Here is a 16910-nt window from a genome sequence, read left to right as displayed (position 1 = left end):
ACTGTCTGCTGAAAGCAGTATGGCATCCGCACGGAAAAAAGGCGCGAAACGATAGTCTGCCATTGCTTTCACGGAGGGAGGGGCGATTGACGACATGTACCCAAAACCACCCGCGACAATGTTTTTGCCCCATCAGGCATTGGGAGCTTAACCCAGAATTCCAGTGGGTGGTGAAGACTGTGGGAACTCTGGGATAGCTACCCACAGTGCAACGCTCCGAAAGTCAACGCCACCCATGGTACTGGGACGCACTCTGCCGACTTAATGCGCTTAGTGGGGACACACACAATCGACTGTATAAAATCGCTTCCTAAAAAATCGACTTCTATAAATTCGACCTAATTTCGTAGTGTAGACATACCCTAACGATGTCTGGCGTGAAATACGTAACTCGTTTGTATAAAAGGATAAGTCATCGGAGGGGCAACTTTGTGCCAGCCTAGGGAACAGCAGCATTGTGATGTGCTGACTGAGCAGGTACCATTGCTGCAGGCGTACCTGTGCTAGTGTACCTGTAGCTCCTCGGGGCGCTAGCACCTTGCTTTGTTGACAATAAACCTGGTCGGGCACCTTCACCACTGTACCAAGCCTGTGGTCTTATGAATAATATCGAGATCTGCTGCATGAACATGCTGCCCTGTCTGCTAGTGCAGTTGACACCAGAGCTCCAAGAACAGCAACCCTGGCAGCAGTAACAACGCTGCAGCATCAGCAGCAACATTCCACAGCACCAACAACACAGAGTCACTTTGTTATTAAGTACCTTGTCGTGGCAGTCAGGCTCACACAGTGGGAAAGTGGGCTCCTGCACTATTTCTGCCTTTCTCCTTCCAGTTTCTCTGCCCTTGCTCCCGGGATATTTGTCTATTTTAAATATTTATATGGCCCCCACTACCACGGTATTGGAGCACATCACCATGTTTAATGCATTGCACTACACTGGACAGGGGAGATGAGGCACAGGCAGACTAAGTGACTTGGCCAAGGCCTCACAGGAAATTGAACCTGGGTCCCTAGTCCCAGAACTAGCACACTAATCACTGGACCATCTTTCCTCCCAGTTAGTGTGTCTCTTCTCTTTTCATTTCTCTGTACTTCTTTCCCTTCCACTTCCACATTCTTTAGCCAGGGAATTCACTCCTAACACCTTCCCTGTTCCACCGCTAAACTAAGCAATATGATGGTTGATGCTTATATGTCTTCAGGCTTTAGGGTTAATACTGATGTAGTTACTGGCAGGCAGGGAAGCTCACACCTCTCAGAGAAAGTCATTTACAGGCTGCTTGCAGATTCAGGCAGACAGCCCCGCATTGAATTACACCGTTTACTTTTAGAAGGTTTACTTCACAACCATGACAGCTAGACACTTTACAAAACGAAAGAAAAAAAGAACGCTGAGATCGTGAATCTGCTATGTAGCTCACGTAAATACACCATGGAGACCGGATACAGCCCACAGGGCCCATTTGACACCTCTAGCCTAATGTATGGACAGGAAATGGGTTATAGTCAGTCCCCTCTCAGCTCTCTAAAGACATAAATAATTTTGACATGGCGCGTTCGAGCACCTAGGGTCATTTCCAGACCACCCAAGGGGTTTGCATTAATGGATTTTCTTTGCTTAGCTATCAACTAAACTAGTGTTTACTTTGAGTGTTTTAACATCTTTTAAATGGAAGCAGCTAAGAGGAGACTCACACAAAGCCCCACTTACTTGTTAGTGACTGCTTGCATAAACTCATCAATCAGTTCATCGTATTGTTTCCCACGGACCCGCTTGTGTTTCAGTCCAATATAGAGTGGATCATTCAGGAGAGCCTAGGACACAAAGCATTCTGTTTATGGCACCTGCTTCTCTGCCAGACAGAGATTTACATCCAAAATGTACATGTGTCTCACATTTATGTCTGCTTCAATCATTATTGATAAACAACAAAACATGGCGGCTGTCCAGTTCCTGGGCATGATGCAAACACAAATCCCTTCCTGAACACCAAATGTAGCTTTAGTTTATGATAAATAAACCCACACCAAGGAGCGTCTCACTGTGGAAATACAATCACAGGAATTGAGTGCTTGCTGGACAGCACTGGGGGAAGCAGAGTCCTCTCTCCACAGGATGAGGAGAGTTCATGCAGTGACAGTGCTTCCTTACGCCACCTTCCTGAAGTGTTTCACTCTTGCCCTGTAAGGCCCAGCTTGTAGGTAGTTCAGTGTCCATTGCTCATTCAGTTCTGAGTTTCTTACCTGAGACTGCTCATGTGGGGTTCACTAGGGACAGTCATGATTTTTGCAACATGGACTCCTCTCCATTAGGAACTAAGGAGGCCATCAATCCATTTCTTCTAAGCCACCAGATGCTAACAAGCTTTCTATTTTATTAACCTGAGCTGGATTTGAACCAGTGATCTGATTTCAGAGCCCTTTACTCATCTCCTGAACCATTTAGTCCTCAACTTCACCTGTATGTATTTGCTTGTCTCCTTGATTTTGCTGCCATTTTCTAACTTCAGACTCAGATTTCTATTTCTCAAAGCCTTTTGCAGATATTGGACACAACTGCATACATTCAAGAGACTTACAAAAAACTGTTTTTCCAATCAACCCAACAGGTGCTGAACTGGGACCTGCATCCTATCTATGGCTGATAAGAAGCAGTTGCCTCCAAAAGTGGCGATTCAGCATGGAAAGAAATAACATCCGGGAGAATGTGACAGAAATAGCTGTGGCAGGAGACAGATGGGCCAGCTAGCGGGATGTTTTGAAGGTCTCAGTGAGTCATCAGAAAGAGATCCCACTTCCGCCCTGGCCTCAGGAACTGAATTATGGCTATCAGAGGGGGGCATCCTACCAAAGCCTATTGTCCTGTATCTTTGCAAACCTTAACTGTTGGCAGGTATGCTAAAACTAACTCCGTTTCCAGAGCCACAGAAACCCAGCTGTTTTTCCTTTAGCAGGGAATATGAAAGGGGTTTTCCGTTGATTTTGATTAGGTCTGTTCTTCTATGCCATGGTGCTTTAAAGAGAAGACACATATTTCCATTACTATATAGCACTTGAACACATTTTTAAGTGGTCTATGGCCTGTTGCTGGTTCTCCAAAGTGAGCTAACCTGGGCGATTCCAAGTTCTGAAAACCACAGGCTGAGTTGCCCAAGCAGTACATGGAAGTATTCTGTAACACACTGACCAAGTATCCCAGTAGATGTGGGAAACTTCTGATTTAATAATGTTATCTCCTGCATAAAACTAACAAAAACCATCAATTTGTGCCAAATTCAAAAACTCAGCTACAATACCTAGAATCATACATGTCAGCCCTGGGTGTGCATCAGCATAGGCTGTGGAGCTGGCATTGGGAGGCAGACCTGAGGCATGGCCTGACCATGTTTGGCCAGGCCAAACCTGAATGTGCATGACTCCATGGGCCAGATTGCGACGCCACTCACTCCAATTTGGCCTGGCCACCACCACAAATCTTCCTGAAATTAATTTGAAAAGCTTGATCTGTATGCTCTGGACTACCAGAAAGATGGCAGGGAAGTGCTTTTAAATGGATCATTATGCACTAAACACAGACAGAAGCAAGTCGTTTAAAAATTAAATTTATTATTTTTTTCATGAGAGTGGGATAGCCTTGTGGTTTGAGCACAGACCTGAAAGCCAGGAATGCTTTTCATAAAAAGCTTGAGTACTAACCCAGTGTGGAGAACATGGGGAATATCTGCATTATTTTTATGAAAAGCATTTGTGATTCAGTTTCCCTCTCACTTTTGTATTGTTACCCCCTAGATAGGAAGGGGTTAATGTCTTTCCTGGAACAGGGGATAAGTAATGACTTGACTGTGTGAGAGTCACATAAGGGTTGGTATGAATGGTCTATCAAGGACTGTCAACATGAGAATGGAGCTACAATGGAGACTAACAACCTGACCATTGACTTTTAATGAATGCCGACCAAAGGGGCTTTTTGGATCAGGATGGGTAAATTACTTGTCTGACCCCAGTCCCTCTCCTGCCTGAGCCAGGGGAGGAGGGGAAAGTATCTGTACAAACCATGTGACTGAAATTTGAGACAAACAACTGACTCTGAGGTGTGAGCAGAGTGGAATAAGAATCTTGCTGGCCCAGTGGCCAGTGCAGGGTGATTGAACCCAGGGCAGAGCCATGGGTCTTCCCCTTGTCCGATATGGAGACCCAGGGTACACTCCCAGAGAGACTGTACACAGGCAGAGGGACAGTATGCCCTGTGGATCCAAGACATCCCAATTCTGACACTTACTCCCCTCCTGCTGCTGGCACGGGGAAGTCACTTAGACCTGAATTTTCCATAATGGCCTTTAATTTGGCTTCCTCAGCTTTTAGGCGGCCCAACCTGAAACACTGGGCCCCCCATCTAAAGAGGTGTTGAGAACCCACAATTCCAAATGAAGCCCATGAGTGCTGAGCGCCTCTGAAAAAATCAGGCAACTGATTAAGGTGCCTACGCTTGGATTGAGGTGACTGCCTTTAGGCATTCGAGTTCGAAATGTTTTCCCCACTGGTTTTTCTGTGCCAGCTGAGAATCATATATTCAGATGGCTTATGGTCAAATGAGAAGCAAATACATTTTAAAATAGTTTATTGCGTATTTGACAAGCATTGGCCATAGCAAATATCCACAGGAATTTATTTTAAAAACATATCCTCACAGCTGTCTCTTCTGGCATCAGTAAAATGTTGCATTTCAGCCCTTCTGAGCCAGAGTCATAAGGCAGAAAACTGTGAACAGATGGAGTCCTCCTGTCCTGTTATCATGTGCAGTAAAGTGTGCAATCTGACAAAACACTGCTATTAATTAAGCCCAAATCACCCAGTGGGGGTTCTCTGTTTGCTGAAATATAATCGCTTCCAAACACACCCAGGGATGTGTCAGTTTCCTTATGCTTTTCACAGGAAAAGTCAGTCTGTATCTGCATGGCTGAAATCTTTTAACTCACCTTATCATGCTGAAAGATGGAGCTGACCCTTCCACTCCCGTTGGCCCAGCTCCAGCTTCGCCTTCCCATCAGTGGAACATGAGGACAGCCAGTGTTTATCTGACCTCATACTACGAGCAAGAGTGCAAGCTGGCAACAGGGCTGGCCCACAACATTTTGGCACCTGAGGCGGGAGCTCAAATGATGCCCCCTTGCCCCCTCGCTTGGGTCAAAACTTTGAAAGGTCTCAATTCTGCCTTCTTCCTATTCTGCTCCTCTCATGGTACTGCTCTGCTACCTAGCCCAATAAAGGAGAACTAACAACTGAAAATGCCTTGTTCAAAAATTGTAAGTAACACATAACTTTCAAACACCTGAACAGCAAATGTAACTTTTCTTGTCTGCATAGTAAACACTGGCATTTTTATCTGTTTGAATAATCAAAGTGGTGCTTTGTGTGCCTTCTTGGTTGCAAAGATTTGAACGGCTTCCTGCTGAAGGTCCACAGTCTGGGCCAGCTCATGCTCTATTGAGATGGTTGCAAGGCCGACCAGCCTCTCCTGTGTCGTTGTGGAGTGTAGATGTGTTTTTATTAACTTCAGCTTGGAGAAGCTGCGTTCTCCTCTGGCAACCGTTACAGGAAGTGTTAGAAGTATGCGCCGAGCAACAAAAGCATTTGGAAAGAGGGTGGTCATCTTATTCGTGCACATATATTCCAGAGCAGCCTTTGGAGTTAATCCTGCTGAAATGTATCTTGAAAGGGTTTTCAGTTCAACACCTAAATCACTCACATCAATATTGTGCATGTCATCATGTGTCAACACTGTCACTAGTGCCCTGCATTGCTGGTGTAGGTCTTCTACAGGTATAGTGAGGAGTTTTGGAATATCATACAACATCCCAAATATACTGCTGTGTTCCCTGAGCTGCCTGAAATGTTCTTCAACTGACTGTATTGCACAATCTAACACCTGGTTAAAGAATTCAACTTTGAATTGTTGTTTGGGGTCTCTTATGGGATTATCCTGTGCCTTGTAACCAAGATGTCTTCTTCTTCGGTGACTCTTGTATTCTTGAATGGGTGGGAAAATAGCTTCAGTGTGAAGTTCCTCTGCCAACTTCTGTGCACTGTTCAGAACGTTTTGAAATCCCTCATCTGACCGGTAAGACTGTAGGTATGACTTTGCTTTGTCCAGTTGTACCATTGCTCCAGATATATCAAGGTCAACACCTTGGAGTCTCTTGCTTACAACATTTATTTCAAACAGTATGTCATGCTACAACACTAAGCCACACAGAAATTTTAAGCTAGGTATGTTTCTGATGATTCTGTTTCCCTCTGCCACTGTTCTCCCATGAACAGTTCCTGTCATAGCATTATCCTCTATAATGGCAACTATGGCATCATCTATCTTCACAATTTGGTTTTTGATAGGCTTTATTGCCTCCACTCGACTTTCCCATCGTGTGGCACTCAGTGGTTTCAGTGTCAGAGAGGATGTTCCCAGATGTTGCTTTAAAATTTGCCATCGATGAGTTGATGCAGAGAAAAATACATAGATGCTTTGAATTACATTAAAAAATTCAGCAGCCTCACTGGAAGCTGATGCTGCATCACTGACCACCAAGTTCAATGAATGAGAACTGCATGGGACAAAAAAAATCTCAAGGGCTTAACTCTCGGATCCGTGTCTGCACACCTCTGTTCTTTCCTCTCACATTGGCATCATTATTGTAGCCCTGACCTCTCATGTCAGCTATCGCAATTCCCGTATCTTCCAGCTTTTTAAGAAGCATATTTGTCATACCAGCTCCTGTAGTATCATCAATGTCAATAAATTCTAGAAAATGCTCTCTGACAGTCACCATTGCAGGGACATTTTCACTAGGTTCTGTTGTTGTTACAAAACACACCATTCAAGTCATTTGTTCCATATGGCTGATGTCAGGTGTGCAGTCCAGAATAACAGAGTAATATCTTGCTGACTTCAGATCTGCCACAATCATCTGTTTGACTTTTGTTGCCAGTAACTGAATGATCTCATTTTGAATTGTTTTTCCATGGTAGTGGTGTGTGTACATTTCTTGGATGGTGACTCTTCTTAGATGCTCCTGGAGTACAGCATCAAACTCAGCCATCAACTCCACAATTTTAAGGAAGTTTCCATTGTTTGGCACATACAGCTGATCTGAAGTGCCACACAGTGCTAGGTTTTGGGTAGCAAGCATTCTCAAAATGGCAATGAGCCTTTTCAGAACATTTTGCTAGTAAAGAGACTCTGATGCAATCTTCTCTTGATGCTGATCATCTATGGTGGCCTTTAACCTTAGTCTCATCTCAAGCTCTTTCCACCTATGGAATGCTCTCTGGTGATTTGCTGCCTTCTCATGGCATGCCAGATTTCTAGCTAGATTTTTCCAGTCCTTTGTTCCTGTAGAACCCAATGTGGCTGGAACATTAGACTGGAAGAGTTTGCAACAAAAACAGTATGCAGCATTCTGGGTTTTTGAGTACATAAGCCATGGCCTCTCCACTTTGTCACCATTGGGGATGTCACGCCAGTAATGTGTTGGATGGAAACTTCTATTTTCATTGTCTTTGGGGAACATGACGTTTTTCACTTGCTGTGGCCCATGCAGTACAAGGAAGTCCCTCAGACTACTGCTCAAGTGGGTCCACAGTCCTGGATCATCTAGACTTAGCAGCAGCTGTTTCTTGCGCCTCCACCACACTCTTCTCTGATCTACACTTTTCTTCTGGAATGTGCATGGTTACATCCATTTGAGATGGAGATATGGATGCTGCAGTAGCTGCCAGGTCACCTGCACTCTGACTAACTGGAAGATCAGGCATCTCCTCACCACTCACATCCTCACTGGGGCCGGAGGGCTCACCGTGAACATCTGTGTCTATATATCTCAGAAGACCTCCTTCCTGCTTAGATAGAAAAGCTTCCTTTGCTTTCTTTCTTTTTCTGAATGCTGCCCCAGAGGGGCGTTTTCTTCTTTCACTCATGACTCCTGTTCTGTGCCAGCTATAATAGCCTGATTTAGGGTGTACTGTAGCCTGATTTAGGGTGTACTGATAATATTAATTTGGATAATATGGGAATTTAATGTATTAATCTAATTTTAATTAATAATAATTATTAATATTATTATTATTACAATTAAATTAATAAATTAAATCCCCATATTATCCAAATTAATATTATCAGTACACCCTAAATCAGGCTACAACACTCAATTGAAGGGGACAAATAAGCAGGCTGGTAGCAGGACCTGAGTGAGGGAAGATATCAGCGTCTTAAGGTCCTAACTGGCTCCTACTACTTCAGTTGACTGCCTGTTCTCCTCAAGTGGGTTCAGGGAAGCAGCAGGAAACAGGAAGCTCCCTGAGAAGCTGGTGTTAATCAGTCCAGGCTCCTGGGGGTGCTAGAGAGGTACATAAGAGGCTCCTCCTCCTTTCTCTCCCTGCAGCTCCTGTTGCTTTCTGTTATTCTCTCTCACCGTTTCTCCTGCCTGCCTGTTATGTCTCTTGTGCCCTCCTTCCTCCAGCACAGCACTCCACCATCTCTGTGCATCTAGAGCAGAGAGAATACATATGCATCAGCAGCAGACACAATTTTCTGCACTCTGGGTCTTAGTGGCACCCCCTCCCCACAATCTGCCACCTGAGGTGCCGCCTCAGTTCGCCTCATGGTAAGGCCAGCCCTGGCTGGCAACTTCCGTACACTGTTGGGTTAGCTGTCTTCTTATCTTAGATGTCTTTGACTCTAGCTCCGAATTCAAGGATGGAATCTCTGAGTTAAGAACCCAGTTTTAAATAAAACAGCTATTCTTTTTTTTAAATGCACAAAATAAGCAAGTAATCTTACCTCGTTGTCTGTGCCAACATCAAGCAGGACAGGCAGACACTGTTGTGGGTGAACTCCACCACAGGCTGTGTACAAGGCAAGTTTCCCTACTGGGATCCCCATGCCATAACTTCCTAGATCTCCTAGGCCTAGAATTCGCTCTCCATCTGTCACCACGATGGCCTGCAGATAATGAAGAGTGTCCATTATATAGCTTTGCCAATGCTTTATTTAACATTGTTTGCAGTACTAGCTCCCTAGATTTTTATAACAATGCAGTTTTGTAGCCACAGTACGGGATGGAAGTTTCCCCCTTCATAGGTTACTGTACTACTAGTTATCACAAGTCAGCCATGGGGAGATGGCTAGGAGGGCAGCAAAGCATGGTGGAGAACATCAGTGAAGGACTCTGAGCCCTGGTCTGCCCTGCAAACATATGTTGGTATGACTATGTCACTCAGCGGTATGGAGAATCCACACCCCTGAGCGATGCAGTTATGCAGTGTAGACAGCGCTATATCGATGGGAGGTGGCGTACCTGTGCCTACAGGAGAAGCGCTCTCTTTGGCATAGGTCGCATCTTCACTAAGTGCAACAGTGGCGCACGTGCACTGGTGCAGCTCTATAAGTGTAGACAAGCCCTTAGGTCAGCATTTCTCAAACGGGGGTCCGCGAGGGTACTCCAGGGGGTCCGCCAGCCCCACTGATCAACTTCTCCCCCTCTGTCCCTCAACTCCTCCCCCTCCCTCCCAGGGCCTCCTGCACGCCGGGGAACAGCTGTTCAGTGGCGTGCAGGAGGCGCTCTGAGAGAGGGGGAGGAACGGGGATGGGGCATGCTTTGGGAAGGGTGCGGAATCATGTCCGGGGCCACTGGCCCCGCTGATCAACTCCTCCCCCGCCCTCCCAGTGCCTCCTGCACGCGGCAGAACAGCTCTTCAGCGGCATGCAGGAGGCGCTGAGAGGGAGGGGGGCACGTTCGGGGGAGGGGGCGGAAAAAGGCGGGGAAGAGGAGGGGCAGGGATGGAGTGGGGGGCGGGAAGAGGCGGGGTGGGGTGGGGCGGGGGGAAGGGGTGGAGTGGGGCCAGGGCCTGAAGCTGAGCAGGGGGCTTGGGAGTCCATGCGAAATTTTAAATCAAAATGGGGGTCCTCGGGTTGCCAAATTTTCAGAACCGCTGCTTTAGGTAGTTAGTAATTATCCCGCTCCATGCCCCACCTGCCTTTATCTATTTTATCCACCTATCAGGTCCCTCACTAGCAGTCTTTGAAATGAGCCAATTTTGAAGACATGGGAAGGGCGAGACTGGATTAAAATGATATAAACTTGTTTAATTAAAAAGCCCTGTGATTTAGCTCTTCCTGTCTCCCCTCTTTGCCAACGTCATTTCTGCATCAGCCAATGCTATAAGATCTCACTTGTAATTCTATACTGGGTATAGTGATCACTATTCCCTTCACAGAACTGACCCAGACACAGGTCAGCTGGCATTAACCTAATGTTCTCTAATTGTTACAGCCAAGTTCGTAAAGAGACTACTTGGCATTCATGTAGTGCCTTTCACCCAAGGATCTCAGAGCACTTTCTATGTATTCAGAAATTAAGCCTCACAGGCCCGTGACCCGACACCTTGGTCAGTATTATTGTTCCTGTTTTCCAGATGGGGACACTGAGATAGAGAGGGAGGCATAAGTGGCGTGCCTTAAGTCATGGCAGAGCTTGGAATGGATACTTGCTTTCCTGACTCCCATTGCGGTGCCATAACCCCAAGACTATTCTCCCCATCACGTTTTTCTTCTCTCCACTCTTAGGCCTAGCTTGACCTAGCTATGTTGCTCAGAGGTGTGAAAAATTCACACCCCCTGAGAGATGTAGTGAAGCTGACCTAGGCCCTAGTATAAATACCAGTAGGTCAACAGAAGAATTGTTCTATTGACCTAGTACTGCCTCTTGAGGGGGTGGATTAACTACAGTGATGGAAAAACCCCTTTCATTGCTGTAGCAAGTGTCTACACTATGGTGCTAGAGAGGCCCAGCTGCAGTGCCGTGGTTGTACCACTGTAGCATCTGTAGTATAGACGTAACCTTACTTTAGACTTTTCTCTCATCCAGGCATTGACATCTACACTAGATTTGAGCGTGAGTTAGGCAATTGTCAGGTAACACTAGTATCTGACACGTGTGTAGGCGGTTAGTGTAGACACTTCCCATTCTACCAACTTCCCTTTTTAGCACTACGATGGCAAGCAAATACCTAGGTTGATCCCTAAGGGAATGTCCACTGCACTTATATGTTTATTTGACTGGTGGTTTTGTTTGTTTCTCTGTGACAACCGGGGGAAAAAAGCATGGCCAAGATTTTCAAAATTAGAAGTTTGAAGTTAAGCAATTTAATCACCAGTCTGAGGTTAAGAGTGTCAAGGACCCAACCACAACTCTACCCGAGGTTAATTAGGTTCCTATCTTTGCCAATCTTGTTGGGTATATGTGTGTGTGGTGGTGGTGAAAATTAGTAAGAACAGGACAAAATGGCAATTCTGCCTTAATGCAGGAGGAAAGTGCCACAGTGCGAAGACCTGGACTTCTAAACCTGGCCAGGAGCTTCAGGGAACGGAGTATTCAGATCCAGATCATGTGGATTATTCGATTGAGGGTGACTTAAATACCAATCTCTCTTGGATATCAAAGGAGAAGTACATGGCGAAATTGTTTTTATTTACTGATTCACTGACTTAATGCCAAAAGGAGACCCATGTGCACTTTTAGAAGAAATAAGAGAATGAAGGATTATAAAATATCTCAGCAGATCTCCTTTCTTTGGTGGGGGATAATAAAGGTGGGTTTATTGGCTAGGGCTATTTGCTAGGGCAAACGGGCTTTGTGAACTCAGGGAAAGAACAAATCACGTGATCAACTCTTTTAGTTCAGGAGGAAAATTTATTTTCGAATGTTCTCTTTCAGGATATTTCTGATGATTAAAGGGAGATACCACTGGAGGATTTAAACTTGTGCCATATGGTTTTAGTTTCATTGCTGATGAACGGTCATACACTGTTATTCAATGCACACAATATAGATCTCCCAAGGATCTTGCAGTTCTTTTCTCCCCCGAGTTAACCCGTAATTTTAAACTGGAAAAAACAGAACTGCACAGAATTGGCTCATGAAAAATCATGAGACGGGTGAAAGAAATGGCTTGTTTGGCACAATGCATCCATGCATATATTTGTGTTTTGTCTCCCTGCCAAAAACTGCCGCACATTTGTGTAATATTGGGTGTACTAAAGTTATCATGAAGTGTATGCTGTGGTTGCTCTTGTGACAATCCCTGAGTAGGTGCCAACTAGGGTTGCCAACTCTCTAATGGCACAAAACCGAACACCCCTGCCCCACCTGCTGTCCAGCCCCTTCCCCGAGGCCCTGCCCCCACTCGCTCCATCCCCCCTCCCTCTGTCGCTTGCTCTCCCACACCCTCACTCTCTTTCACTGGGTTGGGGCAGAGGGTTGGGGTGCGGGAGGGGAGTGAGGGCTCTGGCTAGAGGTGGGGGTTCTAGGGTGGGTCTGGGGATGAAGGGTTTGGGGTGTGGGAGAGGGCTCCGGGCTGGGGCAGGGAGCTGGGGTGAGGGGGGGGGTATGGGCTGTAGACTCAGGGTGCTTGCAGGCTCCGGGTGGGGCCAGAAATGAGTGGTTCAGGGTGCGGGACAGGGCTCTGGACTGGGGCAGGGGGTTAGGGTGCAGGGGGAATAAGGACTCTGGCTGGAGGTGCAGGCTCTGGGGTGGGGCTGGGGATGAGGGGTTTGGGGTGCAGGAGGGGGCTCCGGGCTGGGGCAGGGGGTTGGGGTGGTGAGGGCTCTGGTTGGGGGTGTGGGCTCTGGGGTAGGGCTGGGGATGAGGGGTTTGGGTTGCAGGAGGGAACTGGGGCAGGGTGTTGGAGTGGGGTGTGGGCTCAGTGAGGGTGTTTGGGTGTGGGAGGGGACTCCGGGCTGGGACAGGGGGTTGGGGTGTGGGAGGGGGTGCAGGGTTCCGGTGGCACTTACCACGGCTCCCAGGAAGCAGACGTCAGGTCCCTGCAGCCCCTAGACACATGGACAGACAGGGAGGCTCCGCGCGCTGCCTTTGCGCCCACAGGCGCTGCCTCCAGAGCTCCCATTGGTTACGGTTCCCAACCAATGGGAGCTGCAAAGCTGGCCCTTGGGTCAGGGGTCGCGTGTGGAGCCTCCCTGGCCGCCCATGTGTCTAGACTCTAGGGACTGCAGGGACCTAGTGGCTGCTTCTGGGAGCCGCATGGACCTAGGGCAGGCAGGCAGCCTGCCTTAGCCCCGAGCACCCGCCATGCCGCCAACCAGACTTTTAACAGCCCGGTCGGCAGTGCTGACTGGAGCCACAAGGGTCCCTTTTCGACCGCGCAAACCGGATGCCTGGCAACCCTAGCGCCAACTCCTTCCTACCAGGAGTCAGGGTGAAGTTTCAATACAAAATGCATTAAAAATAACAGCAGGGCTGCAGACCTAGCAGAGGTTAAGCAGGGAATGCCATCAAGCCATTACAAGGCCATTGTAGTGGCAAGCCAATCACTAAGGGAAAACAGCACATGTCCTCTGCAGTAAATGCATTCATTTTCTTGCATTTGGGGAGATTTTCCTAATTACTTTTCTTTGTGAGTCAACACTAAGTGCTAGCCAGAGCTAGGAAAGCCTCTTTTTGGGTGGGCTCCATCTGTTTTTGGGTGGACACTCCCTCTTTAACCACACCCGAGGCACACAACTGGCCTTGGAAGATGGCAGATGTGGGAATATGGAAAGCAAAGAACACCTGCTTTGATGGCAATTGATGGTGAATCTAATGCAAATTCCATGAAAATTCTCTATGCAGAGATTCTTGTTTAAAATGCAAGTCATAACTAACCAAATGCACCACAAAACCAATGATATACCTGAGATAATGATATTTTCATCCTGTAGATGGATGACTTAAACTCCACCATAGTTTTCCACCACAACTTCAACAACCATTACCCATGCATTAAACTCTCTTGAACACTCCCACACCAGCATCAACTTCCTGGACAATCAGCTTCAACACTGGAACCTTACAGACAACTATATATAAGAAACCTACGGATCACCCCATCTACCTCATAAATCCAGTAACCACCCCAAACACACCAAGAAATCTTTATTTACAGCCAGGCACTCAGATACCACAGAATATGCTCTGAGGAAAATACAGGCACTCCGGGATATACACTTTAACACACTTAAAACCACCTTCACCAAACAAGGACACTCCACCAGAGAAGTAGATCACATCATGGAATGGGTCACCCAAATACCCTGAGAGAACCTGCTTCAATACAGAAATAAACCCCCCTCCAACGGCACACCCCTGGTTGTCACCTACCCCCACACTGGAACCCATATGGGGTTTTACCAAACTATAGCCCATGCTCAATGAGGAACCCATCCTGAAAGAAATCTTTCCTGAACCCACTCTCCTGGCCTTCAAACAACTCCCCAGCTGCTTCAAGCTCATCATCAGAAGCAAGCTCCTCACAGACCAGGACACAGCAACTCAAAGCAGCACCAGACCCTGCCAGAACAACAGATGCAAAACTTGCAGACATCTCTCCACTGTACAATGATCAACACCCCCCACGACACCCCTTTCAAGATCCCTGGGACCTGCACTTGCCCATCATAACATGTGGTGTACCTCATCCAGTGCACTAAATGCCCCAGTAACAACTATGTGGGTGAAAACAATCACTGCACTCTTGAATGAACTCACACAGGAAATGATAAAAGACAAAAACACTACATCACCTGTGGGTGAAGACTTTTCACAAAAAGAACTGTAGTACTTGTGGCACCTTAGAGACTAATATCCAGGACACACCACACGATCCATTGTCTACAGCCAAGCTTTAAGATACAACCGCATTTGCTCCACTCCCTCAGACAGAGACAAGCACCTACAAGATCTCTATCAAGCATTCTTAAAACTACAATACCCACCTGCTGAAGTGAAAAAAAAGATGACAGAGCCAGAGGAGTACCCAGAAGTCACCTCCTACAAGACAGGCCCAACAAAGAAAATAACAGAACACCACTAGCTGTCACCTTCAGCCCCCAACTAAAACCTCTCCAGCGCATCATCAGAGATCTACAACCTATCCTGAAAGATGATCCCTCACTCTCACAGATCTTGGGAGACAGACCTGTCCTCGCTTACAGACAACCCCCCCAACCTGAAGCAAATACTCACCAGCAACCACACATCACTGAACAAAACCACTGACCCAGGAACCTATCCTTGTAACAAAGCCCGATGCCAACTCTGTCCACATATCTATTCAAGTGACATCATCATAGGCCCTAATCACATCAGCCATACCATCAGGGGCTCGTTCACCTGCACATCTACCAATGTGATATATGCCATCATGTGCCAGCAATGCCCCTCTGCCATGTACATTGGCCAAACCGGACAGTCTCTACGCATGCTCAAATAAATTTGTTAGTCTCTAAGGTGCCACAAGTACTCCTGTTCTTTTTGCGGATACAGACTAACACGGCTGCTACTCTGAAACTTTTCACAAAGCGATCACTTTATATCTGATCTCTCAGTCCTCATCCTTGAAGGAAACCTGCACAACACTTTCAAAAGGGTGAGTCTGGAGCTTAAATTCATAACTTTGCTAGACACTAAAAATCATGGACTGAACAGAGACACTGGATTTATGACTTATTACAACAATGTGTAATCACTAACCCCTCCTTTTTGTCCTATGACTGCAGCAGTGTTAACAGGCCACTTCACCTTGAATGGTCCCTTACAGAGTATGTGCTAAACTGTTTGAGCTTCTATTTAGCTGTGACACTCGGAGTACCGACCTTTCCCAGACCGAAAGAAGAGCTCAGTGTAGCTTGCAAACTTGTCTCTCACACTAACAAGAGTTGCTCCAATAAAAGATATTACCTCACCTACCTTGTCTTGCTAATAACCAACCAAATCATTTTCCAGAGTCTCAGATCCTGTCTCGTCCAGCTTAGCATCCTCAGCAAAGCATGCAAATTTTCCTTTAGGTCTTGTATGCCCATTATAGTGGGCAATTTCTTGAATCACAGATTCACCAGGCCAGACTGATGGTGCTGCACCCACTATGCACAAGTGCCATTGACTACACAAGGTGTGAGGCTGAGAATTGGGGAATTGGGTTGGCAGAGTGCAGAATGCAGAAGTTGTGCATGGCTGTATGGATTGGAGAGGAGAAAACTCACCCAAGTTTGCAAAGTGCTTTGGAACAAAAGGAACTATATAGACATAAGCTCAATAGAGCAGCTAGTGTAAAGTTCTTAGTTGTACAGCTCCTAATGAACAAAGCTCAATGAACAGGGCATTTGCCTGTAGTTGAGAAAGGCAGGCTTGTGACTGAACCCTAGGATTAGGACTCAGGATTGCTGAGTTTTTTTCCCAGCTCTGCCACAGATGTCCTTTGTGACCTTGGGTGAGTCACTTAATGTCTCTGTGCCAGTTTCCTCCTTGGCAAAAACATATTTATCAGCTTCAAAGGGGTGCTTTGAATCTTAATTAAATAATGAATGGAAACCACTTTGAGATCTTTGCAAAGAAAGCCTACAGAAGAACAAAATACTTATGAGTTCTCTTTTGATTTGTTTGTTCCGATGCAAAAGTTGAGCTCAGAGGGATGGGCTGCATTTCCTTTTGGAAGCTTCAAACTCTGTTGGATTATTGTGAGAAATGGAAAATATTTGAAAGCTTTTCTCAGCTCCATAAAAAGAAATCAAACATACCTTTATATCTTCTTCTGGCCAGGAGTTTAGCATTGTTGCAATATGGCCTTTGTCATGAATGGTGATAAACAGTCCACTAAGAAATGAAACAAAAACAAACCATGCTATAAAATCAGTAACTACAAGGTAAGAGAGGACAGTAGGTGGGAGCTGATTTACTGAACCCAATCATTAGACACTTATTACTTATTGGTGTGGAAATACTACCCCATTGTTAATATCAATGTTAGGGCTGATCTTATAACCTTTGGGCTTAAAGGCTACATGATTAGGCCTTTAATGTCAC

General features: G+C 46.2%; 1 protein-coding gene across 1 annotated transcript in view; it reads right to left on the bottom strand.

Annotated features, from left to right (window-relative positions):
* The window catches only part of ME3 (malic enzyme 3), a 194600-nt gene that overhangs the window by 56732 nt on the left and 120958 nt on the right, over nucleotides 1-16910 (bottom strand). The window contains exons 4-6 of the mRNA XM_034759001.1: nucleotides 16625-16700; nucleotides 8837-8998; nucleotides 1715-1818 (exon numbers count right to left, since the gene is read on the bottom strand). Coding sequence (XP_034614892.1) covers nucleotides 1715-1818; nucleotides 8837-8998; nucleotides 16625-16700 — 342 coding nt within the window. The remainder of the gene's footprint in view (nucleotides 1-1714; nucleotides 1819-8836; nucleotides 8999-16624; nucleotides 16701-16910) is intronic.

The sequence above is a fragment of the Trachemys scripta genome, chromosome 1, assembly GCF_013100865.1.
Source record: "Trachemys scripta elegans isolate TJP31775 chromosome 1, CAS_Tse_1.0, whole genome shotgun sequence".
Taxonomy (NCBI): Eukaryota; Metazoa; Chordata; order Testudines; family Emydidae; genus Trachemys; species Trachemys scripta.
This window is presented reverse-complemented; position numbering and strand designations above follow the sequence as displayed.